Here is a 26,386-nt window from a genome sequence, read left to right as displayed (position 1 = left end):
AATCTAGAGTGGGTGACTGGGGACAAAGAGAAGGCAAATTTATTTAATACCTTCCTCAGCTCTGTGTGTACAAAGGAGTATGGGGGAGCTCTTGTCCGTAATGGGCATGGTATTGACACAGCTCCAGATGATCCACATTGGCTCACAATTGATATGACCTGCAAATATTTAGACAGAATAAAGGTGAATAAAGCACCTGGACTGGATGGCATACACCCACGGGTCCTTAAAGAATTGAGCTCTGTCATTTCAAAGCCATTGTTTCTAATTTTTAGGGACTCTTTAATGACTGGCATAGTACCACTGGATTGGCGTAAGGCCAATGTGGTGCCAATATTTAAAAAGGGGTCAAAATCTTTACCAAGTAATTTTAGACCTGTTAGTTTATCTTCTATAGTTGGGAAGATACTGGAGAGTTTAATAAAAGACTACATAGATGAGTTATTGCTGGAAAAAAATATTTTAAGCAACAGACAGCATGGATTCATGAAAGACAGAAGTTGCTAAACAAATCTGATTTCTTTTTATGAGGGGGTGAGCAAAACCTTGGACAGAGGGGTGGTGGTGGACGTGGTATACTTGGATTTTGCAAAAGCGTTTTGACACAGTTCCCCACACACGGCTAATGTGTAAGGTAAAGTCTACGGGCTTGGAAAAATCTGTATGTAATTGGATAGAAAACTGGCTAAAAGATTGTATTCAGAGAGTAGTGGTTAATGATTCATACTCTGAATGGTCTGGGGTTATCATTGTTGGGACCCTTACTTTTTAATATATTTATTAACAATATAGGGTCTGTGATTAAAAATCCCATTTCAGTCTTTGCAGATGACACCAAGCTGAGCAGTGGAATAACGTCTTTACAGGATGTCTTCAATTTACAAGCTGACCTCAATGCACTGTTTAATTGGGCAACTATGTGACAAATGAGGTTTAATGTTGATAAATGTAAGGTTATGCACTTGGGGGCTAAGAATATGCATGCAACATACATACTAGGGGGGTACAACTGGGGGAATCAATGGTGGAGAAGGATCTGGGAGTTCTGATAGTTTACAAGGTTAATAATGGCATGCAATGCCAAGCTGCAGATTCTAAAGCGAAAAAAATCCTCTCTTGTATAAAAGAGGTAAAGACTCCAGAGAGAGATATCATTTTACCCCAGTACACATCATTAGTAAGACCTCATCTGGAATATGCAGTTCAGTTTTGGGCACCAATTTACAAAAAGAGCATTGGTGAACTGGAGAAAGTGCAGGGAAGAGCAACTAAACTGATACGGGGCATGGAGGAGCTCAGCTATGAGGAAAGATTAGAGGAACTGAATTTATTCTCTCTTGAGAAGAGGAGATTAAGGGGGATATGATCAGCATGTATAAATACATCAGTGGTTCATATAGTGAACTCGGTGTAGAGCTATTCACCCTGAGGTCATCACAGAGGACAAGGGGGCACTCTTTACGTCTGTAGGAAAAGAAATGTGATCTCCAAACATGGAAAGGTTTCTTTACAATGAGAGCTGTGAAAATGTGGAATAGACTCCCTCAAGAGTTGGTTCTGGCCAGCTCAGTGGATTGCTTCAAAAAAGGCCTGGATTCTTTCTTAGATACACAGCATATAACTGGATACTAACATTTATAGGTAAAGTTGATCCAGGGAATATCCGATCGCCTCTCGGGGGATCAGGAAGGAATTTTTTCCCCAGCAGGAACAAATTGGATCGTGCTTTGCTGGGGTTTTTTTTGCCTTCCTCTGGATCAACTGTGGGTATAGGATTATAACTATTTTTTTTTTTTTCTATGGTTGAACTGGATGGACTTTTGTCTTTTTTAAGCCAGACTAACTTGGTAACTATGTAACAATAACTTCAAACAAAGCAATAAAATATTTGTTGTTGTGCAGTAAGACTAATTTAAGGCAGTATTATACTCAAAATTAATAATGTAATATATTGCAGCTTACCAATGCTTAGATGTGGTGGCTACATTAGTTTTGTTTTTAGGCTTTTTCCCCTCTGTTTTCACCTCGTGATTTAACCAGTAACACACCTCCTGTATTAGAGTGCTCCCATTCAGGATGAAGGATCACAGGAGCACCTTTGGATGGCAGCATTGTCAGTCTGGGGGGAGGGGAGTAGTTGATGTACTATAAGATTTAAATACACTAACAAATTTAAGCCAAACTCCAGCTCACACTAAAGTTACATAGGCAGTTACAGCAACAGTTTTTTTTCTTTTGTGATAAAGGATTTACATAAATAAAAGCAGATAAATCATAAAAATTGCTGCACTGCCTCTCCCAAAAATTACTTTAAATAATTAATGAATGAACTCCCTACTCCACAAAGGGTCCCCACGAATGTGCATGTACTATAATGCCCCGTGTGCTGGCAATTATATCCCTCCTCACCAGTGACTAAAACCTAAATAAACCAATACAAGGTGCTTAAACGACAATAGTACTAAAAATAGCACATATACAATGCCATAAACTGTATATACAGTGAAATTGTATAAAACAATATATGTATATAATTTATATATTAAGGTCCCAAAAAGTTCCAAAAAAATTGACCTCTGCGTGAGGTCCCAATCATGTGATCACTGATTAGCCAATCAGTGATTACATGAATAGTAGTAAGCAAGATGTCACTTCTGACATCATTGCTTGCTACGTGTGAAATCTGTGAATGATCACAGAGATCACATGGTACAAGACTATTCACAGCAGCCTTGTACCATGTGACAAGCTGTGACCAATCACAGCTCTCACAGTATTTCTCAATGGCTGCAAGAATGCAGCCAGAAAGAAAGAAAATGTATTGCTTTTACAGCCTTTATGGGTGTAAAAGCAATCAGTGTTAAAAAAAAAAAAAAAATTATCAACCCTCACAAGTAGTACAGTGTCACTATGGTGACACTGTACTGCTAGGGTGACAGTATGTTAAAAAAAAACAAATAATAATATAAAAAAATAAACTAAAAATGTAAAAAAAAGTTTTAAAAATTATAATTTTTGTTTATAAACTAATTTGGGTTTTTTTTTTTTTTTTTACTAAAAAGATAACTGAATACATTTTGGCCAAGATTTATGAAGAAAGATTATTTATTTGCAAAATTTTATAAGAAAAACACTTTTTTTCAAAATGTTTGGACTTTTCATTTATATAGTAAAAAAAATAAAAATCCCAGTGGTGAATAAAAACCACCAAAATAAAGTTTTATCTGTCTCAAAAAGATGCTAAAAAAATTAATATGGGAACAGTGTTGTCATTCAAAGTGTGAAAACGCTGAAAGCTGAAAATTGGCCTGGACAGGAAGGGGGTAAAAGTGTCCGGACTTGTGGTTCGGAAGTGGTTAAGTGATACAGTAGTGAATCTTCTTATCCATAGCAATTCTCTGTGCATAGTGCTCCAATTAGTGCTCCCCCTCCAGAGCTCCACTCACCACAGATAATCGACCACCTAGAATGGTAGGTCAAATATCGCATAAGATGTTGCAGCGCTCTCCTGCAGGAAAGTTGGCCGTCTGTGTGGTCTTGACACCTCTATAGGCTGATGACTCCATAGTGGAAACACCTCTAGATCAATCGTTTGTGAAAAAACTTCTCCACCACCTCCTTGCTGGAGTGCTGTTCCTGATTCCTTTCACATGTTTGGTTTGTCTGTGCTCACCTATCTAAGTATATCTTGGGATTCTTTTGGAACTTTAATTTTTTTGGAACTTTTTGGGACTATAATATATAAAATATATACATATATTGTTTTATACAATTTCACTGTATTGTATATACAGTTTATGGCATTGTATATGTGCTATTTTTAGCAATATTGTCGTTTAAGCACCTTGTATTGGTTTATTTAGGATTTAGTCACTGGGGAGGAGGGATATAATTGCCAGCCCACGGGGCATTATAGTACATGCACATTCTTGGGACCCTTTGTGGAGTACGGAGTTCATTCATTAATTATTTAAAGTAGTATTTAGGAGGGCAGTGCAGCAATTTTTAGGTTTGCACTCATTTGTTCACCAGTACATATTTGTGATTTTGCTAGCAGCAGCCAGTCTAATTGATCAGTCCTCTGCACAGGTTATACTCACACAACAGCTGATCAATGTACACACTCCTGCCAGAGGTAAATGGTTTGTGTCAACACTTAACTGCTATGTCTTCAGGACAGCTTATTCTGTTGAAAAACAACAGATTTACTGTCTGGATCACCAGATGAAAACAGAAGAAAGAAATTCTAGAAAAAGAAAACTATTGCAGTCATCACATCTAAGAATTGATAATCTGCAATATATCACAAACAACAGAAATTTTTCTAGCACACTTACACAGCTAGCCAAAAAACAAACAAATTGACCCAGTCTACCAATTCACATTAAAAAGGGTTTAGTTGCATACATTTACAAATATATGTGAAAGCTGCAGTGCCTCACCAATGCTCCTCTGTATAGTGCGGTCCTAAGTCTATGGTTTTGAGAGTCTCCAGTTTGGAGCACATATAGTAGTGGAAGAAGTGTCTGGAGGGGGCCCACTCCTTCTTAACCATTTCAATACACCTTCCTGCCCAGGCCAGTTTTCAGGTTTCAGCGCTCTCACGCTTTGAATGACAATTGCGCGGTCATACAACATTGTACCCAAACTAAAATTTTATAGTTTTCTTCACACAACTAGAGCTTTCTTTTGGTGGTATTTAATCACCGCTGGGGTTTTTATTTTTTGCTAAATTAACAAAAAAAGACCAAAAATTTTGAAAACAAACACGTTTTTCTTTGTTTCTGTTATAAAAGTTTACAAATAAATAATTGTTCTTCATAAATTTAGGCCAAGATGTATTCTGCTACATGTCTTTGGTGAAAATAACCCAAATTAGGATGTATTATTTAGTTTGTAGGAAAGTTATAGAGTTCACAAACTATGGTATAGATCTGAAAATTGATCAATCCTGAAGTACTGACAGCCAATCTAATTTCCTGAGGTCCAAGAAAGTCAGAATAGTACAGATATCCCCAAATGACCCCTTTTTGCAGAGTAGACAGTCGGACGTACTTCATAAGAGGAATGGCGAGTTTTTTGAAGTTGTATTTTTTTGTCATAATTTTTCGGAAAATTAAAAAATTTAAAAAATTATTTTCACTATTTTTTACATACTGTCACCAGTGCAGTACAGCGTCATCATATAACTGGCATAGCGGTGAACAGGGACACTGGTGACAGTATGAAAAAAAAATATATATATATTTTATTTTTTATTTTTTTTTATTTTTTTATTACTTTTTTTAAATATTTTTTTTCATATTTTACTATGACCAAAGTAGTACAATGTTACCATAGTAACATTGTACTACTTTGGGGAAGTGATCAGTATTTTTTTTTTTGTTTACACAATTTGCTTATAGCAAAGAATTACTTTGCTATAAGCAAGCATTTACCTGAATGACATCGATTCATTCAGGTTTTTTTTTTTTTTTTTGTGCTTAGCTGTGATTTGGCCACAGCTAATCACATGACATGTGCATGTGACCTGCTGTGACCATTCACAGCTAGGCACTAGTATACAATGGATGGCATGAATGAAGCCATCCATTGTGTACAACTGTCAAGTGACCTGCTGTGATTGGTCACAGCAGGTCACATGGTACCGGCAACAGGGGCCAGTACTCAGATCTGTCATCGGCTGTGTCCGAGGTACACGGCCGGTGACAGATCGCGCTGCTGCGCGGCTCTGCAACCGCGCGAACTGTGCATGTGCGGGAGGACACCAAATGGCGTATACCCCAGAAATCTGCAGCATTTTTGCGGCTGCCAAACCGCTATAGGCCAGGCGGCTAATGGTTAAAGGTTCAGGGGCACATTGGATGACTATCAAGCGCACAATGGCTGCTGAAGGCATTCAGTGTGTCCCCACACTAGATTCAGGCAACAAGCTGTGCAGATAAGTGGTAACCACCCCAATCTATAACTAGCCTTTGCAGTATGGTGCACATGGAAAGGGCTTTGCACACTACAAACAACAGAACATTTCCCAGCACATTTGCCAGCTAGCCTGCAATATTGTAAATGTTTGCTTTTGGGCTTAATAATGCTTTAAAATATTGTCACGACTGATGCATTTCTGTTCTTTATGTGTACACATGTATGTTTTGAGTACACAGAATGTTTCGAGTCGAAATACAAGATCTTCGATAAATAAACCAGAATCATATTTACTGGAGAATTTTTGGCATACCATTTGACACAATTCACCTTAATCTTTTTACGAACTATCCATGAGATCTTCCATTTTGCCATTTTTTTTAATCTCACTTCTGTATACCACATTTTGCATACCAGGATTGCCTTATATATTCAGGATCATGAGATATTTAAAAGATAAGTTAAATATAGTATGATTATTTGTGTTACTGATTTTGTAACATCAACAGCACTGTCTTCTATGTTACTACAGAACGTGTCTTGGAAAAATCACTCCACCGACTTATACTGAAGCCTCTAAAATCATATCTAATGTCTGAAATTCAGAGAGAAATGGAGGAAAACGGAGAGCTGGAGAAACTTGGGAAGAATATGCAAAGTGTAAAGAAAGGTGGATCATCACTTCTTGGAGTAACATTAAAAGCTCCTGTGGGTCAAGATCTGGAGAAAATTCGACAGAAATTGTTCAGAATGCAATTAAAATATTCCCCTTGTGATAAGGTCCGCCTGTTGTTACAAGCCTGCAGAGGGGTTTATAAAAGCATGGACACACAGCAAGGTAATAATGAGTGCAGATCCCTATGTAGCCTTTGAGCTTCTCTAATCACATAGTAATGGTGTCACCATTTCCACTAAAGAAAAGCTTTAAAGTGGAATTCAAGCACTACTACTTTCCCCCTCTTCCTACCTATCCTGCCTTCCCTGTGTAAAAAAAGATTTAAAGACTTACCTTTGTTCAGTCTGCTCAGGTTCGGTCATGTGATCCTGCAGTTCCGGCTCCCCTGTATCATGGAGCACTCAACAATGGCTGGATATTCTGAGAGCTCTGACTTTACCCATAGGCTCCCATGACCCAGCCATTGTCATTGCTTCCTCCTCTCCCCTGAAGCAGCCTCTCACTGATCCAGGGGAGCCACAGCTGCAGGATCAAGTGACCAGACTGGAGCAGAATTATAATAGGTAAGTATACTGATATTTTTTTTTACAAAGGGTAGGCCAGATAGGTAGGTGATGTAGGTGAGGGGGGGAAAAGGGAAGACTCTTAGGGCATGAGGGAGTTGGAAAAGCTTGACTATATATCTAACTCTGTTAATCAATTTATTTGTAGTGACAGCATTGCTAACATCTATTTACACTTTTTTCATTGTATGGGCCAATTCAGATTGTCAGCTTTTCACGTTTACTTTATTATACAATAAAATAGATAGGGGAATATATATTCTACATATATTTAATTTGTAAAATTAAATTTTTTTGGAACTTACTTGTATCTGAGCACCACAAACTGAAAACACTATATATTTATTTTTTAATAATCAAAGACAACTCACCCATCCTTGTCTCCATACTGTTAGTTGTTCAAATCACTTTTAACAACAGCCCCATTTCTAGCTGTGGCCATCTTGAGCAAGGATACATGCTTCATGCAGAATTTAGTTCCTGGAATCCATTTGCCTTTAGCTCATGCATGCAGGCAGGTGGGTGTGCTTAGCTGAGAAAGAAAGAACCCCCAGATGAAAGAAGAAACAGCCCATGAAGACTTATGGGATGCAGGATATCATTTTGGCCTGGGACAGAAACCAGTAAGCAATTGAAGAAATGTAAAAGAAAAATTTTCACGTAAATATAATATATCTTCTATTTACTAATGCTAGCAGCATAAAGATTAAACATAGTTAACGTTGATTGAGAGTTTATTTCCACTTTTAAGAAATGCTAATATATTACAAAATGTTCCCAGTAGGAACGCATGCTTACAAGTGAGTAAAATGATGTATATGTATTGTAAGACAGTAGGTACACTTGTCTCTTCCAGATGACGCTTGTGGTGCAGATGAATTTCTACCTGCGTTGTGCTACGTGCTGGCGCTATGTGAGCTGTCTCACCTTCTGATAGATACTCAGTACACCATAGAACTGCTGCCACAAGAGTCTCTTATGGGGGAAGGTAAGAATATTACTAATTTGTATGTTAGTGTATATGATATACAATTCTACATTGTGTTTATATTTGTAACATTTGTATTACAAACTCACACTGTGCCATTGTTCATGTACAGTTTATCCTATCCTATATATCTTGTAAAAAAAGCAAATAGGAAGTAAATTGGATTTTAATTTCCAGCTTCATATAAAGATTACTTGTTTAAAATAATAATATAGAAGGTTCAATAGCTTAGTAATGATAGATAGTTGTGTTGTAATGTAAATAAAACCCTTAGCTTTAAAAGATATAAAGAACACATTTGGTTGTTGGACTTGTACATGAAGGTTGCCACCTTGGAGGGGTTCCATAGTAATGAAGCAATGGTGGAGTATGTAGTGGCAGAGTGGCTGGGTGGCAGGTAAATTGAGTGGCTGGGTGGCAGGTTTATTGCCGGCTAGCAGAAAGGAGCAGTGTCAGGGGTGCTGGTATGCACTATGGTTCAGAGTCAGGATGGCAGGAGGGTTTAGTGTTAGGGGTGCTGGTATGCAGTAAGGTTCAGAGTCAGGATAGTAGGGGGGGTTCAGTGTTAGGGGTGCTGGTATGCAGGAAGTTTCAGAGTCAGGATAGCAGGGGGGTTCAGTGTCAGGGGTGCTGGTATGGAATATAGTTCAGAGTCAGGATAGCAGGGGGGTTCAATGTTAGGGGTGCTGGTATGCAATAAGGTTCAGAGTCAGGATACAAGGGGGGTTCAGTGTCGGGGTGCTGGTATGCAGGAAGGTTCAGAGTCAGGATAGCAGGGTGGTTCAGTGTTAGGGGTGCTGGTATGCAGGAAGGTTCAGAGTCAGGATAGCAGGGGGGTTCACAGTGTTAAGGGTGCTACTATGCAGGAAGGTTCAGAGTCAGGATAGCAGGGGGGTTCAGTGTTATGGGTGCTGGTAACCAGAAAGATTCAGAGTCAGGATGGCAGGGGGGTTCAATCTCAGTGGTGCTGGTATGCAGTAAAGTTCAGAGTCAGGATAGCAGGGGGGTTCAGTGTCGGGGTGCTGGCATGCAGGAGGGTTCAGAGTCAGGATGGCAGGGGGGTTCAATGTCAGGGGTGCTGGTATGCAGTACAGTCCTGTCCAGGGATTCAGCTGTGTTCTGAACCTGAGCCGATTCTTCAATCGGCCATCGGATGCTGACACCACCATCTTGACTAAGGGAAACCGGCGGTGAAGCCTTGCGGCAGTGAGGAGGCAGAAAAGCTTTAAATGAGCTGCCTAATGCACCAAAAAGATGCATGTACTATTTTTTTTACACAACACATATCCTTTGACAAAGTGGATGGAGTGCCGTTAAGATTGAAGGAACCACAGCACATGTGTTAACATGTGGGGTAATGCACAATCTATTGTATTGCACCAGTGTAATCCCAGTCTGAACTTAATCTTATATCCTCATACAAATGATGAGAATATCAGACAAATGATTGTCCTTTTTTTTGCATGCTAGTCTCATTTAGAAAATGAAGCAGTTACTAAAGTTAGGAAAATTCTAATACTACAGAATACAACTTTGGAAGTAATGTAATATATTATATTATATTGTATTGTAGTGTATACGAATACTGTACTGAATAGACTAAAATCATTGGTACTGGTATCGTACGAGAAAAAATGTAATGCTTGTCTCTTAATTTTGCGTGAACTGTCATGATTGGCTTTCGAAAGCTGTGTACTAACGATCAGATTATCGGATGATCGTTCCAAAAGTGGTATTTTTCAAATTTTCTCATCAAGTGTATTAGGCTTTACTCTAATTTGAATAATGAACCCTTTTGTCATTCCCTCCTCATTCTGTGTTTTTTCTCTTTATCAGGAGGTTATTATCTGACCAGTATATCTGCCTCCCTGTCTGTCCTATGTTCACTACATACTCACCCCCAGGATGCTGCTCTGTCACTTAGTGAGTGGCATCGGAGGAGGCAAGGCTTGCCATCACTCAATGACTTACAGGTATCCTTTGAATATGGATGCACATAATGTTGTAAGCTGAATTATGGGACACAGAGGTTTCCTTTATAAAACGTTATCATTTTTAGGAGGGTGACAGGACAAATGTAAGCATAATAGTACTTATCCTGATTTACAACTAACCTTAACTTCCATTCACTGTTATAAGTGATTTTTTTAGATTGGTTCCATAAAATATGCAGGAGAAAATTATGAAGTTAACAATTAGTTTGCCTCTAATCATAATGCTATAATACATAAGCAACATAGAAGTAGATGCTGTATATTGTCCTTTCACTGGTTAAGGTTCTAGCAAATTTTGGAAGGTTAAAGACTATTGTAGTCCTTTGTCCTGCAATACTGATTGTATCGCAGCATGGCAAGATGAAATACTTATGATATTTCTGCTGTAAGTGTTGCTTGCCAGACCACACATTTAGTGAAAACTGTCAGTATTTGTTCAATGGACTTTGGTTTTTGGACAACTCTGATATTCATGATTTGGAAATAAATATAATTTTTTTTGGTAGTGATACACCCTAAAATTTATTTTTAACAGTAGGTTCATTTTATTAGACGATGAAGTTTGATATTATTAAAAAAATATAAGTTAAAAACTAAATCAAAGCAAATTTGTACTGTGGCCATGCACCCCAAAGCAACTGGAAGGTATTAATTGTATCCTCCCAAGCAGCAATATATTCCCTCATCCCCCCACTGTCCATGACAGCAAGAACAGGAAACTCTCCAAGTCACCCTAGTTGGCACTTGCACTGGGCTGAGGACTCTCTCCACATCCTCATGTGACAACACTGGTCTATCACCAAGAACCAGACATGTCACGTATGAGTAAGTGAGTTTCATGTTCCCCCATACCCATAAGTATCACATAGTTTCTTAACTTCTGTGGCTAAATGCAGGGAAAGGAACATAGGAAAGATAATCATGTGCTGCTGGGGAAGGGGGAGGTGGCTTTAATGTAAACTTGTTTTCGCTGCATGGGCAAAGCACATATTTGCTTTAGAGTACTTAGGGCTAACCTTTCTTATTTAATGGTTAAAACCCTTGTTAGTTTTCAGATCTGTAGAATGATCAGGAACCCAGTAGTTGTTAGTTTCAGTTCCTGGGGTTAGTACTGGACCTGGCAGCTGGAGGTTCCAGCACTAGAAGAGAACTGCTATGTCCAGGTGTGGTTTTAAAATGAAACCTGAAACGCAAGTGGTTAAAATCTGGAAGCTGTGTCCAATAAAAAAAAGGTCAGAGGGAAAATAATTAGTCAAATATGTTTTAATATTTGCTAGGTGCTATATTTGGGTTCTCTAACCTATTATTTATAATGGCATTTGCAATCCTCTTATTTATGTGGTTTGTAGTGGTTTGGTTGTAAGGTCATTTGACCAGTTTGGGTTTTATAGCAATTTCTCAGTGTTGACAGATACATCATATCCATTGTCATTTTAATTCATTTCTGGGGCAAAGGCTGATCCTGTGTGCTTGTGGAATTAATTATAACCATTTTCCCCATTGTTACTTTACTTTATTACAGTGTAAAGGGCACACACCAAGATTTGTCAGCTAGTGGAGCTGCCGAATTTTGACAAATGGGTAGACAAAATCAGACAGAATTATCTGATGAAGAGGGTAAAGGTGACCTCAGACATAAGCTTTGGATGATTTGGGCCAGATCTAGCTAAGATCTCATTTTACTGGTTCCTCCAATAAGTCTCAGAGAACGTTGTGGTTGGACAAATTAGAAAACATGTCTGATTGCTATGCTTTACTTTAAAGTTAGTCCTGTACCAAGGTCTTTGAAGGAGGAATCAAACACAAGAGATACTAATAATTTGAGGTCATAGCTGGGGGAAAAAAAGGTTGTAAATATAAAAGAAAAGCTGTAATATTTGTCTAGCAGTATATGTTTTCAAACATGTCTCTCTATTTCAGAACTTTTTACGAGTTGCCCATCAAGATCCAGTTAATGGCTGCACTACTAAGACCATCCTCCTGAAGCCATCACAGACAGTAGCTGACCTAACTCATCTTTGTGCTCTCAAATTCAAGCCTTCTAACCCAGAAGACTTCTCCATTTTTCTACAGTGTGGTGGGGACCAACAACTGTTACCTCTGGATGAACATCCCCAGGAGATAAAATCCAAGCTCAGAGAGACTGGTTCCAGCTTTTTCTTCTGTTACCAAAGAACTGAGGATGATGCTGCAGAAAAGGACGTTGAAGCCTCTGAACTCTCACATGTATAAAAAAATCAGAAATGTGTCACTATGTACAGTAGGTTGGGACATAAGGACAGAATGTCCAAGTATTCTGATATACTTTGGATATGAAGTTTCCAACTAACTAAGCATGATTTTCATGGCCTGAGATGTAGCTTCTCTGTAGTGTTCAACATTTTTTTGAATGTCACCAATGTAATATCCACAAAGCAGTATATGCCTTACCATGCAAGTGAAAGAGATACTGTACGTTCGTTATACATTTCCTGGGCTAAATTTTGCATAGATTGCCAATTGTACAGATGCTCAGAATTCCCTTGAATGAATGGATACGTTTTGAAAATAGTTTAGGAGAAAAACAAAAAGATCAATACATACCTGAGGAACTGGAATAAGTATTTATTTTTGAATGCTAGTGCAATTTAAAGCATGTATTTAACACGCTGTTTTATATGATCAGCACTTTAGATATTTTAAACACTAAGCTCTTTTGCACATTACTTGAAGTGCTCAAAATCAAGAGTAGCAAAATAGGGTTTATAAATAACATTTGAAAATAGACTTGATTTTATCCTGTCTGTTACTGTATTTTTGGGAAAGAAACTCTGCCAGGGATTTTAACATTCAACGTCATGAATTCCCAGTGTATATTTTTTATTTAGGAAAATATCTTTGTTTTAAAAATTATTTAATTGTATAATAGAATGTGATCAGTTTACTGTAAATATCTTTATCAATGAATTTGAAAGAGTAGCTATCGGAAAAGATTTAAAAAAATTACATATAACGATTCAATCTGTCAACAGTAGTAATACAGCAGTTTTTGGTCTTTCCTGTAACTTAGATTTGTTTGCTGATCCTGCCAATAGATCTGTTGTTTTTCCACTTCTTTTAACTGGCCAAAGTGTTGCGCAACATTTTCAATTACAGGAGTGGGTGTTAACCAATAAACACTGCACTTGTACCTGTAACTGCTTAAAGCGGTATTCAACCCCCCCAAAAAACATTTTATATATTGCAGATTGCCAAAACATATGCTTCCTGTGTTATCATGTCTCTGGTTTGGATGGAGGAGTAATGTAGACACTTCTGAACAACAGAATTGTCAACCTGGGAGAGGGTAGTGTTAGATGCACTATTATGCACACAAATTTGTATCGACTTGACTAGCAAATTAAAGCTGAACACCTGCTAACACTTTTCCTTTCAATAGATTTTTATTACAAAGTTTTGAAGTCAAAGAATACAAACTCGACTGCTGTCTTATGAGTAAACAGAAACATTACAGTGAAGGGTAACTGTCTAAAGCAGTCATAAACAAACAAAGCATAAGTGTAATTAGTGACCTTATAGATGGTATATCAGAAGAACATAAATCAATCATGTTGTGCCATTAAATCAACGTCAAAGACAAGGAGAGGGCTACTCGTCTGTAGCCTATTGGCTGACAATAGTGGGTGGTTATGGCATTGAAAGTACAAAAGCATATATTCCAATTGTGAGATGTACTAAACACCTCGTAGGTCATAAAACATCCCTGCGGTACAGCCAAAGAATAAGAACCGAGAAAGAGGAGAAAACTAGGGAGGGACAGGAGACAAATATTGAAAGCGCTGGGGTCAGGATTGTGGGACATATAAGGTTATAATGAAGTGAAGCTATCTATGGATAACGTGGGGTGGGTATGTCAGATCCATGGAGTCCATATTTTAAGGAATCTCTCATGGGTATCTGAAAGAATGCTAGACAGTTTTTCAGTGATCAGGAAAAAGTCAAGGCGGCGTTGAACTTCCGTGAAGGATATGAACTGTTGTTTCCAGGCTTTTTGCTATAGTTTGTTTGGCCGCCAGTAATACATATGTAGCTAACTTGAATTGGTGTTTTAAGTGTAGGAGGACATACCATGGATCTCTCGGGAAAGGGTAAGTTAATAATGAGTGGAGGAGTTTGAGGACTTTTGACCAGAATCGAGAGAGCATAGGGCATGTCCACCATGTGTGTAAAACATCTCCCGGAGTATTGCAACCTCAGAAACAGGTGTTAGGGGTGGATGGGTGGAGGTGCGCTAGATGAGATGGGACTAAGTACCACCTTATGACTGTGTTAAAGGCCAATTCCATGGTAAGGATATTAATAGAACATGAGGTCAAGGTTGTCTGTGACCAGCTGCCCTGATCTTTGGTTCTTTTGAGCTCCCTTTGCCACCTGGAAATGTACGTTTGATTATTGGGGTTTTGTAGGTTAGTCAATTGTGAATATACAGTATGATAGAAATATGTTTAGGGGAGATTGGTGTCTGGAAGCAGATGCGTTCAAATAGAGACAATTGAGTTGTCGGGTCCTTGTTGGCAAGGACCAAAGTCACCCAATGTTTAATTTGTAAAAAGCGAAAGAGTTCGGTGTGAGGGACTTGATATTTGTCCCTTATTTCTGCCCAGGTGTAAACAGATCGGCCCATGAGAAAAGAGTGGACACACTGAAGATTGTGGGAAACCCACCAATGGAAGGCATTAGGGTACTCAAGGCCAGGCAGAAACAGAGGAGAAGGAGTGGTAAATGGGAGGAGATTGGGCCGCTGGTATATTTCCTGGAGTCCCATATGCGCAAAGAATGAGCCATTAGGGGACTGATGGTTGTGGGCTGGGATCTCGGGGGGAGCCATAATAGCGACATAGGGGAAATCGGATGGCAGGAGAGCACTTCCAAAGTAAACCACGTGGGAACTTGTTGTGCTGCATATACAGAGGTTAAGGGTGTGATTTGTGCCAGCAAATAGTACTTAAGGAAGTTGGGAATCCTAAACCTCCCTGTTTATGGTGTGTGAGCACAGTGTATTTGGCAACTCGAGGTCTTCTGTTAGCCCAAATAAAGCGTAAGACATAATTTTGGAATGACTTCATTGGGGTGTAATTGGCTTTGTAGAGGGTGTTGTAGGAAATAGTAAGGTTGGTCCCAACGTATTCCAGATGTGTGCTGTGCCAGGTGAAGTTATATTTTTGTTTCAGTAGATTAATCTCCACCGCAGGAAGAGAAATCTTGAGAGCTGATGATTTATCTTCGTTTATTAGTAAGCCAGAGAAATTAGAGAAACGGGTGAGAGTAGATAAAAGGGTAGGTAGCGTGGTATGTGGCTGAGTCAGGGTCAGGAGCAAGTCGTCCGTGAATGCGCTGACTTTGAAGGACTGTTGGGCAATAGTTAACCCCCTTGATGTCCGGGTTATGCTCCAAGGCCAAATTGAAAAGGATCGGGGAGAGGGGGCACCCCTGGTGTGTTCCCCTATGGATAGGGAAGGTAGAGGATTGTCTGGAAAGGTATCGAACTGTGGTGGAAGGACCACAAAAGAGGGCCTTCAACCAGGAAGAGAAGGTAGGCGGGAATCTCCATTTATCCAAAGCGTAGTACATATATTCCCAGGAAAGCGAATCGAATGTCTTATGAATATCTAGGCCTAGAATCATTCCGGGAAGTTTATCATGTTGCAGTAAATGGATAAGATGAATAGCCTTACGAGTGTTATCAGAGGCTTGTTGAAAGGGGACAAAGCCCCCTTGGTCCTTATGGATGAGGTGGTGTAGAAAGGAGTTGATTCTGGTAGAGAGAATTTTGGCAAGAATTTAACACTGAAATGGGCCGGAAATTGTGAGGATCCTAAGAGTCCTTTCCAGGTTTCGGAATATCACTATTTGGGCTGCTGTGGAAAATGGATATAGGTCAGGATGGGAGCGTAAATGGTTGAAAAGGTTTGTTAGATGGGGGGAGGGTGTCAGAGAATTTTTCATAGTATATTGCCAAAAAAACATCGGATCCAGGAGTTTTTTGGGTCTTGAGTGTTTTGATTGCTGAGAGGACCTCTGGAACAGTAAAATCAACTTTCAATTTATCTGACATGGAATGGGATAAAGTGGGGAGGTGATGTCCCTGAAAAAGTCGTCTGCCAAGTCTTTGCGAAAGGGTTGTGGGGGCTGAATAGTGTGGATAGGACTGAAGCAAAAGTGTCCACGATTTTGGAAGGGTTGGCTGTAATGACTTTGTTGGGTAGGCATAATCTGATCGGTTTAGTATTTTGGGTGTGAACTTTAAGAAGATTGGTTAGCATAGGGGCCCGATTTGTTGGCGCAGGCATAGTATTTATGTCGTAACCATCTGAGCTGTTTTTCTGCCTTATCGTTAAGGAAAATGCTCAGTTCTACTTTAATAGCTTCTAATTGTTTGCGCAGAAAGGCTGAACGGGACTCTTTAAATTGAGTTTCCAGTTGTGCTAAGCGAGAGGACAAAGTTGTCACTCGGGAGTCTCTTTCCCTGTTAATGCAGGAAGCAAGTTGTATAAGTTTCCCTTTAAGTGTGGCTTTGTGGGCTTCCCACAAGATTGTGGGAGTGGAGGCCAAGGCAGTATTGTCTATGAAGTAAGTGGAGATAGAGTCCTGTATGACTCCCACCGTCTCGTTAAAAGAAAGCAGGGAGTCGTTAAGATGCCAGGAGTAGTTTTGCGGGGTCGAAGCCAATGACTTGCAGGCGAGTAAAAGTGCGAGTGATCAGACCACAAGATGGACAGGATTTTAATGTTGGGAACGTCTGGATTGAAAGTTTGGATGATAAAAAAGTAGTCTATTCGAGTATGGCAGTTATGGGGCGCTGCGTAATAGGTGAAATCGTACACCCTAGAGTTGAATTCTCTCCAGGCATCTACTAAAGCGTGTTCAGACAGGTCTACAAATTGCTTTGATTGACCTGCTGACACTTTTAAAGCAGATACAGCAACAGTTTTTTTTTTTACTTTTGGGATAAAGGATTTACAAAAATGCATAAAAGCTGACCGTTGTAAGCACCCCTGTCAGTGTTAAACGGTTTTTCTCAATCCTCTAACTGCCACTGTTTCTGGACAACTTGGTCTGTTAAAGGAAGTTAAAAAACATAAAATAAAGTTTAAAAAATCATGGAAAAACTATTGCAGCCATCACATCTAAAAACTGGTAAACTGCACTATAATATTTTTTTGTTTTTGGGTTTAATACCACATTAAAAAGAGTTAGCTAGAGATAGGCTTTAATTTGTTTTCTGTTTACCTAAAATCCATATAAAGTTACATGTCCATCTTAGACTAGGCTGCCCACAGGGTGACAACACTGCTCTGCAATGTCGCCATAAAATGAATGCGTAGGTAACTTATTACAGCAGGAAGTGGGAAAATGACTGATCTACTGGCAGGATCAACAGGTAAAAAAACTATATTGCAAGGTGGACTCAGAAAAACAAAAGTGCTGTGTTAACAGTACTGCAAGACTGCATTGTATATGTATTTTTTTTTTACTTTGCCCATAGTTACACTTTAAGGATACTAAACTGTTTCTGACTGTGGTTTGTAAATATATATATTTATAGGGGGCAAACTGTGCTAACTACCGATTTGGTCAGACTGAATGGTAACACTTTTGTTAATGCTGAACTCATTACCTGGAAAAACTCCTAAAGGGAGAATCTAAAAATCTGTATAAAATATTGTCAAGCAAGTATGGAAGCGCAGACATGTATCATGTGAAAGTCCCATTAAAATGTTTTCATATTAACTTTACATTAATAACTTGTATACGCATTGAAACTGTATTATACTATACTATACTTAAAAGGATAGGCTCACCTTTTGGAGCATGTTACATATTGCACCCTTAATTAGGGTGGAACCTGTAACATATTCCAGTTCCTGGAGCCAGTTCCGCTGATCCCTTCCCTCCATTGTGACAGTGGACGGGGATCTTCTCTCCACACCCGCTGTCACATTGCTAATGCCTAGCTCCGCCTACACAGCCTCATCATTCATTCACAGTTTCCTGTTAATGCATGAACTACAAGTGCTGTCAGCCATTGCAGCTTACAGCTTTTAGCTCTGAATGAGCTGCAAGGTCACTGATGAGCAGTCTTGTAGGTCATTCACAAGTCCTGCAGCTTGTAAACAGTCAGCCCATATGAATTTACAGGCAGAAAGTTGCAGGGCTTGTCTGTAGGAATCTGACATTGCACACCAGTGATCATGGCTGCAATGCTTTCCAGGCTCCTTAGGGAAACTAATAAATTTAATTTGTTATTCCAGCAAAAATATGTACATTTATAATTTTTTCCAAAAGGTGATCTTTTACCTTTAAAGTTTTTCTACAATCAAAAGGTTGTTTTTTTATTTTATCTTAATGCATTCTCTACATTAAGGTGAAAAATGCCCCACTACTTGTTCTACCCACCCCATCCCTAAACACTTCTCTGACTCCTGTCACCAGTCCAGCACTGTCTTGGCTGCAGCACTACTCCCTTCACTTCCTGCTTTTACAGGAGACACTAAGGGCAGTGGGAGCCATAGGCTCCTTCTGCTGTCAGTCAAACTCCTGTGAGGAGGGAGCGAGAGCATGGCATGGCAATGTGTGTATCTATGGACTCACACAGTCCGGCTGGAAGTGTGCACGCATGGCCTACGAAAGAGGCACCTGAAGGGTGAGAAGTTGACAGCACATGCAGGGGAATTCCAGAAGAGAAGGTAGATCTTTCTGTGAAATATCTTTGCACATTGTGGGGAAGTATAACCCAGGGATGTTGCATTCCTATCACCGACGCCCAGGACATGTAGTTTCCCCCCCCCTTTCCTGACGAGCAGCCAGTCGGTGCTCATTACACTGCAAGGTCTCTCCCCTCCCTGCTAGTCCCCGGGTGCAGTGCTGGAGACAGGCAGGGAGGGGAGGAGGAGATAAACAACTCAATGTTAAAAATATTACACGATTAAGTTGCAATAAAGCCCCTTTTGTTTTTAAAAGCCCCAGACATTCCTAAAATCACCTCCAATTTAAATACGGTTTTGGTTAAAAAAAAAAAATGTTATCAGGACAAGTAGATTGTCATGAGGGACAAGTAGATTGGGGCCCCAATTTAGTCCCTGGACAAGTAGTTTTTTAACACATTTCCACACCGCTGATAACCTCTTTTCTATTTTAACCAAAAAAGCCTTTAGTATCACTTTAAGGTTTCATGCACTTAGGTGTTGTAAAATACTCCTACCTATGCTGGATCTTTCTGCCAGCAGCTGGCACACAAATCCAGCATAAAAAATGTTCAGTTTGGCGCATAATTAGCCAAGCGTATGGCTTTCAGGAGCTTAGGTGCATAAAGTAACTCTGTTGGATAGAATATTCATTTATTCTGGCCAATCAAATTAATGAACACGCATACATGCATGTATGTGCATGAATTATGCCAGTAAGCTCCTCTGTGAATGCAGGTTTGGGACAATTTCTATGCCTCTGGACGCTGGTGGAAAATATGAACCAATTTATTTATTTCAGGTACTTATATAGCGCCGTCAATTTACGCAGCGCTTTACATATATATTGTGCATTCACATCAGTCCCTAGCCCTCAAGGGGCATACAATCTAAGGTCCCTAACTCATATTCATACATATACATACTAGGGCCAATTTAGACAGGAGCCAATTCTCCTACCAGCATGTCTTTGGAGTGTGGGAGGAAACTGGAGTACCCAGAGGAAACCCAGGGAGAGAACAGGGAACAGGGAGAACATGCAAACTCCAGGCAGGTGGTGCTGTGGTTGGGATTTGAAGCAATGACCCTGGGTACTGCCAGGCAGAAGTGCTAACCATTTAGCCAACCTAAACACCACAATGTGCATGTATACTTTGGCTGACATGGAAGTCTTTTCAAAAGCAAAAAAATTAAAAATGCCTCTAAAGGAGAAATGTTTTCTGCCCATATGAATTAGGTCTAAAAGATGGGGAAAAAGTACTATTCTTTATATAGCACGTCACTTCAGGAGCTTCAATGAAGAAAAATAAACGCATCCAAGAAGCACAGGGAATTTAATGTGAGTCCATACAAAGGAGAGGACAAGAACATTCGAGGAGCTCACTGCGGCTCAGGTTAGGTTGCTCACAACAGACTTGGCTACCCTCCTGTGGTTACCCAGTGGGTTACCCCCCCAAAAAAAACATGCACTGATGTAAGGAGCACCAGACCAAATGATAAAAGAGTTCATATTAAGTTATTGGTTTACACCAAAGAAAACATCCAGCCCATTTTGGGGGCTAGAAGGAACTCCCCCTTCATCGGAGTTTCAGCTAAACTGAGAACCTTGAATGAACTAAAAAATTGCTTTCTTGTGTGAATTTATGTAGGGAAGCTAATTGCTGGACTAGGAGAGTCACTAGCCAGCGGCATCTGTGTGAGCAGTCAGATCGTGATTTGTTTATCCTGATTGCTTACACCGATGCTGCTAGATAGTAACTGTCCTAGTCCAGCGGTTAGCTTCACTACCTACAGTAGAGTGACATATTAAAGCCCTATTTTTAGTTAATTCAAGGTTGTAACTGAAGCCCTGATGAAGGAAGATCTTTTTCTGTCCCCCAAAACGCATTGGATTTTTTTTAGTGTAAACCAATAATTAGTTTGGACTCTTTTATCATGGTCTAGCACTCTTTCCATTGGTGCATGTTTTTACTGAGGGGTTCCAACAATACCTAATAGGTTGTTCTGATAAATTATTTTAGCACCAGTGCAGACATGTGATTTCTTCTTTGATGCAGTTTTCCTAAAGTGCAGGGAAGGGTAGAAAAGTAAAATCAGCTCTGTTAGATTTTTTTCAATCCTTATTCAAAGGTGATGTACCCCACTCCCAATGTATACATTTGTATACTACCGTAATACCAAAACCTGGGAAACACCAAGCTGCACCTGACAACTACAAACCTATAGCCCTATTTAACTCTGACTATTAAATCTTTACGAAAACTCTGGCTAATAGACTATCCCAACTGCCCCCTTGATTTATAAATAAATACAAGGTTGGATTTGTTCCTACCAGACACGTAGGGTATAACACCAGGCAGACCATAGAAATGACTAAGGTGCCCAATAGGGCCAAATCCCCTGCTCTTCTATTGAGCTTAGATGCTGAAAAAGCTTTCAATAGATTGGGGTGGCCCTTCATGTTCTCCACCCTCTCCTGCTTTAGATTTTAAAGGGCCCTTTTTTAATGCTTTAAACTTTATACTCTTATCTTTTGTTCCAGGTCAAATTATCTTCACTCGTCACATTCATTCCCGATGAGTAATGGTACCCAACAGGGTTGCCCATTATCATCCTTAATATTCATTCTCTCTTTAGAACCTCTTGCTAAAGTTATACATTCCCATTCAGATATTTATAGAGTACTTATAAGACAGTAAAGTGAATGGGCTGCCCTATGTATGACAAGTGGAAACGCTCCAAAAAAACACATTCGGAAATGTTTTTCTCACTACACGGAGGTGTGAACGGGGCCTAACAACTGAGTTTCCCTGTCCACTCCCTCCTATGTACTTGTGTAAAGATGGCCATACACTATGTAGTCTCTGTACAATTTCCTATGGAAACACCTGAACAATCTATTTCAATTTGTATCAAATCAGACAGGCCCTTGCACTACATACAGTCATGGCCGAAATTGTTGGCACCCTTGATATTTTTCCTGAAAATCAAGTATTTCACACAAAAAAGGTATTGCATTAACACATGTTTTGCTATACACATGTTTATTCCCTTTGTATGTATTGGAACAAATATAAAACAGAGGCAGAAAAGCAAATATGACATAATGTCACACAAAACCCCAAAAATGGGCTGGACAAAAGTATTGGCACCCTTAACTTAATATTTGGTTGCACACCCTTTGGAAAACATAACTGAAATCAGTCGCTTCCTATAACCATCAATAAGCTTCTGACACCTCTCACCCGGAATTTTGGACCACTCTTCCTTTGCAAACAGCTCCAGGTCTCTCTTATTGGAAGGACACCTTTTCCCAACAGCAATTTTAAGATCTCTCCACAGGTGTTCAATGGGATTTAGATCTGGGCTCATTGCTGGCCACTTCAGAACTCTCCAGCGCTTCTTTGCCATCCATTTCTGAGTGCTTTTTGACGTATGTTTGGGGTCATTGTCCTGCTGGAAGACCCAGGATCTTGGACGCAAACCCAGCTTTCTGACACTGGGCCCTACAGTGCGACCCAAAATCCTTTGGTAATCCTCAGATTTCATGATGCCTTGCACACAGTCAAGGCACCCAGTGCCAGAGGCAGCAAAACAACCCCAAAACATCATTGAACCTCCACCATATTTTACCGTAGGTACTGTGTTTTGTTCTTTGTAGGCCTCATTCCGTTTTCGGTAAACAGTAGAATGATGTGCTTTACCGAAAAGCTCTATCTTGGTCTCATCTGTCCACAAGACGTTTTCCCAGAAGGCTTTTGGCTTACTCAAGTACATTTTGGCAAACTGTAGTCTTGCTTTTTTATGTCTCTGTGTCAGCAGTGGGGTCCTCCTGGGTCTCCTGCCATAGCGTTTCATTTCATTTAAATGTCGACGGATAGTTCGCGCTGACACTGATGCTCCCTGAGCCTGCAGGACAGCTTGAATGTCTTTGGAACATGTTTGGGGCTGCTTATCCACCATCCGGACTATTCTGCGTTGCAATCTTTCATCAATTTTCCTCATCCGTCCACGACCAGGGAGATTAGCTACAGTGCCATGGGTTGCAAACTTCTTGATAATGTTGCGCACTGTGGACAAAGGCAAATCTAGTTCTCTGGAGATGGACTTGTAACCTTGAGATTGTTGATATTTTGCCACAATTTTGGTTCTCAGGTCCTCAGACAGTTCTCGTCTCCTCTTTCTGTTGTCCATGCTTAGTGTGGCACAGACAGACACACAATGCAAAGGTTAAGTGAACGTCTCTCCTTTTTATCTGCTTTCAGGTGTGATTTCTATATTGCCCACACCTGTTACTTGCCCCAGGTGAGTTTACAGGAGCATCACATGCTTGTAACATTCTTATTTATCCGCAGTTGTGAAAGGGTGCCAATACTTTTGTCCAGCCCATTTTTGGAGGTTTGTGTGACATTATGTCGAATTTGCTTTCTTTCCTCCCTTTTTTTGTTTTGTCCCAATACACACAAAGGGAATAAACATGTGTATAGCAAAACATGTGTTAATGCAATACGTTTCGTGAGAAATACATGATTTCCTGGAGAAATATCAAGGGTGCCAACAATTTCGGCCATGACTGTAGCTGATGGTAGATCTAAAGGAGGTTGTACAATCAGATTGTACAGAAAGTATGTGGGAATAAAAAAAAGGTGGTATCGTAATGAGGGTGGTGTGGTCCAGACTGGTAATACACGCCCTATCACACCCTTTATTGTGATTTAGCAAATCAGTACATGTTGGTATATGGTCTACAGGAAGTGACGGAATCAAAAAGCATTATTAAAAGTAAAATTAGATAGATGAAATTTCAAAGCTACCATAGATGAGGTAAGTGAGAGATAAGCACATTTGGACGGCTGGGCCAGAAATTATATTAGAAAAGGCTTCTATTTTTTATGAAAAGTTGAAAAGTGAGATTCTGCCTGAAAAGGTGAACTTAGCTTTTAAATCTTAGACATCTAAGGTATGGTGCTCACTTTGTTATCTTTGTGGTTTCGTTATGCCATGGTCAGTAGAGCTCTTTAAGGCCATCAGAAAAAATTGTATATGCCTATGAGTCTAGTAAAGGATTTACAATGATCGCCAAATGATTTGAAATCAATTGTTCTATACTGTATGTGAAATAATTTACAAGTGGCATAGATTTCAAACAGATGCTAATTTTTCCAGTACTGGCCAGCCCGGTAAATTCAACCCAAGAGATGACTGATGCTGTACAAAATCTCCAAGAACCCCAAAATTTCATTGTAAAGTGTTCAAGTAAAGTTTTGCAACAGTTTGGGGTCAAAGTGCATGTATCCACAGTCAGAAATAGAATACACCAAATATACCTGCCTTCTGGAACAATGTGTTGAAGACAGAGCAATCAAAGATAGAGTTGTATGATCATAGTAACAGGTAGACATGTTTGCCTCAAATCGAAGACAGTGTGTCAGGGGAAAAACCTCATACCAACCATGAAGCATGGTGGTGAAAATGCCATGTTTTGGGGTTGCTTTACTGCTTCAGAGTCTGGGCAACTCGTATTTCTCAAGCAAACTATACATTCTGCATCATATAAAAGTATGTTTGATGACAATGTGAGGCCATCTGTCCAAAAGCTGAAGGTGAACCAAAAATTAGTCTTTCAACATGATAATTGCCCTTATTTGATTCCTATTGAAATTGCAACTGAGGACATTTTGCAAGGAGTGGTCAAAACTTCCACAATGCCAGAGATTGGTGGTCAGTTATACAAATGCCTACAAGAAGTCACTTCTGCTGTGGGCAGCAACTTCTGATACCAAGGGAGTACTTCTTTTTCCTCAGTACCCCAGTACAGTTATTTTTGTTTTTTCTAATAAATGAGTAAAAAGGCATTTTTTTTGGGTGTTTTTATTCACGTATATTACCTTTATCTGTATGCACTGTTTGAATAAAGAGCTAATGTTTGTGTGTTCAAATATTTTGAAAAACCAACAACCATTTGTGTACTTACTATTTCACATGTCTCTATCTTTTAGGGCCCGTTCAAATCTGGCGTTTTGGGATCTCAGGTAGAATTGTTGCGATTCTGCCTGTGATCTCAAGATGCACTGCAATAGTGGGAAAATGCCCCAGGCATGTTCAGGTACCATTCATTTTCAATGGCACCTAAACACGGTGCAGGTCTGCTATGATGGTCAAACAATACATTGTGCTGTAATCGCAGCAAACCACATCATGTAAAGCTTGAAGAACCTCCTGTTTCTTTTTGGTCGATAAGCTTCACGTTTTGTGATGTGCTGTCATTGCAGCATGATTTATCATGTGACAATCGTTGCAGAACTGCACCGTGTTTAGGTGCCATTGAAAATAAAGGGCACCTGAACACATGTGGTGCGTTTTCCCACTATTGCAGTGCATTTTGAAATTGCAGGCAGAAGCATAGGAATTCTGCCTGAGATCCCAAAACGCCAGATATGAATGGGGCCTTAGATGCACTTTATTTTAAGGTGATGACTAACAAATGAAAGGTGTGCTGCTCATTATATAAACGCATAGAAAACAATAATATTGGAATATTTCATTTTAGGTTATATTTATGTATCATATTTGGGAACCTGTCGGAATCAATACTGAACTAGTGTAGCATGAGTGAAACAAATACTGATTGGTTGTTACTGAATTATGCATTGCATTTAGTTCTTTACTCCTTGCTTTGTTTTTTTAATAGGTTTTTTTCAAAGACTGGGTTATTATTTTTCCAAAATTACATTAAAATTCTGTAATATAACAAATGTAAAAAATAAAACTAAGCTTATCATGCTTCCTACATTTCGGTTACTTAATACTGCCTTTGTGATAACATTTAGGGAAATTTGGATGCAATTTACATTAGCTTTATCTGTATGCACTGTTTGAATAAAGAGCTGTTTGTGTGTTCAAATATTTTGAAAAAAAACAACAACCATATGTGTAATTACTATTTCACATGACTCTATCTTTTAGGGCCCCTTCACATCTGGTGTTTTGGGATCTCAGGCAGAATCACTGTGATTCTGCCTGCGATCTCAAGATGCACTGCAATAGTGGGAAAATGCACCAGGAATGTTTAGGTGCCATTCATTTTCAATGGCACCTAAATACAGTGTGGTTCTGCTGCGACTGTCACACAATAAATTGTGCTGCAATCACAGCAAACTACATCACTTGAAGCTTGAAGAACCTCCTGTTCCTTTTCGGTCGATAAGCTTCACGTGATGTGGTGTGCCGCCATTGCAGCATGATATATCATGCAACAATCGTGGCAGAACTGCAACTGAAAATAAATGGCACCTGAACACGTGGTGCATTTTCCCACTATTGCATAGCGATTCTGCCTGAGATCCCATAACTCCAGATATGAATGGGACCTTAGATGCACTTTATTTTAAGGTGATGACTAACAAATGAAAGATGTACTGTGCGTTATATTAAAGAATAGAAAACAATAGCCTTGGAATATTGCATTTTCCCACTATTGCAACCTAATTTCCTAAATTATTTGTACATATTTTCCCCTT

General features: G+C 39.5%; 1 protein-coding gene across 1 annotated transcript in view; it reads left to right on the top strand.

Annotated features, from left to right (window-relative positions):
• The window catches only part of RIN1 (Ras and Rab interactor 1), a 49,220-nt gene extending 31,302 nt beyond the window's left edge, over positions 1-17,918 (top strand). The window contains exons 8-11 of the mRNA XM_089658069.1: positions 6,455-6,760; positions 8,018-8,149; positions 9,986-10,122; positions 12,064-17,918. Coding sequence (XP_089514195.1) covers positions 6,455-6,760; positions 8,018-8,149; positions 9,986-10,122; positions 12,064-12,375 — 887 coding nt within the window. The 3' untranslated portion in view covers positions 12,376-17,918. The remainder of the gene's footprint in view (positions 1-6,454; positions 6,761-8,017; positions 8,150-9,985; positions 10,123-12,063) is intronic.
• Positions 17,919-26,386: the final 8,468 nt, after the last annotated feature.

Source organism: Staurois parvus, unplaced genomic scaffold, assembly GCF_062004578.1.
Source record: "Staurois parvus isolate SC_StPar_1 unplaced genomic scaffold, SC_StPar_1.0 ptg001051l, whole genome shotgun sequence".
Lineage (NCBI taxonomy): Eukaryota > Metazoa > Chordata > Amphibia > Anura > Ranidae > Staurois > Staurois parvus.
Note: the sequence above shows the minus strand (reverse complement) of the source record. Positions and strands in the feature narration are given on the sequence as shown.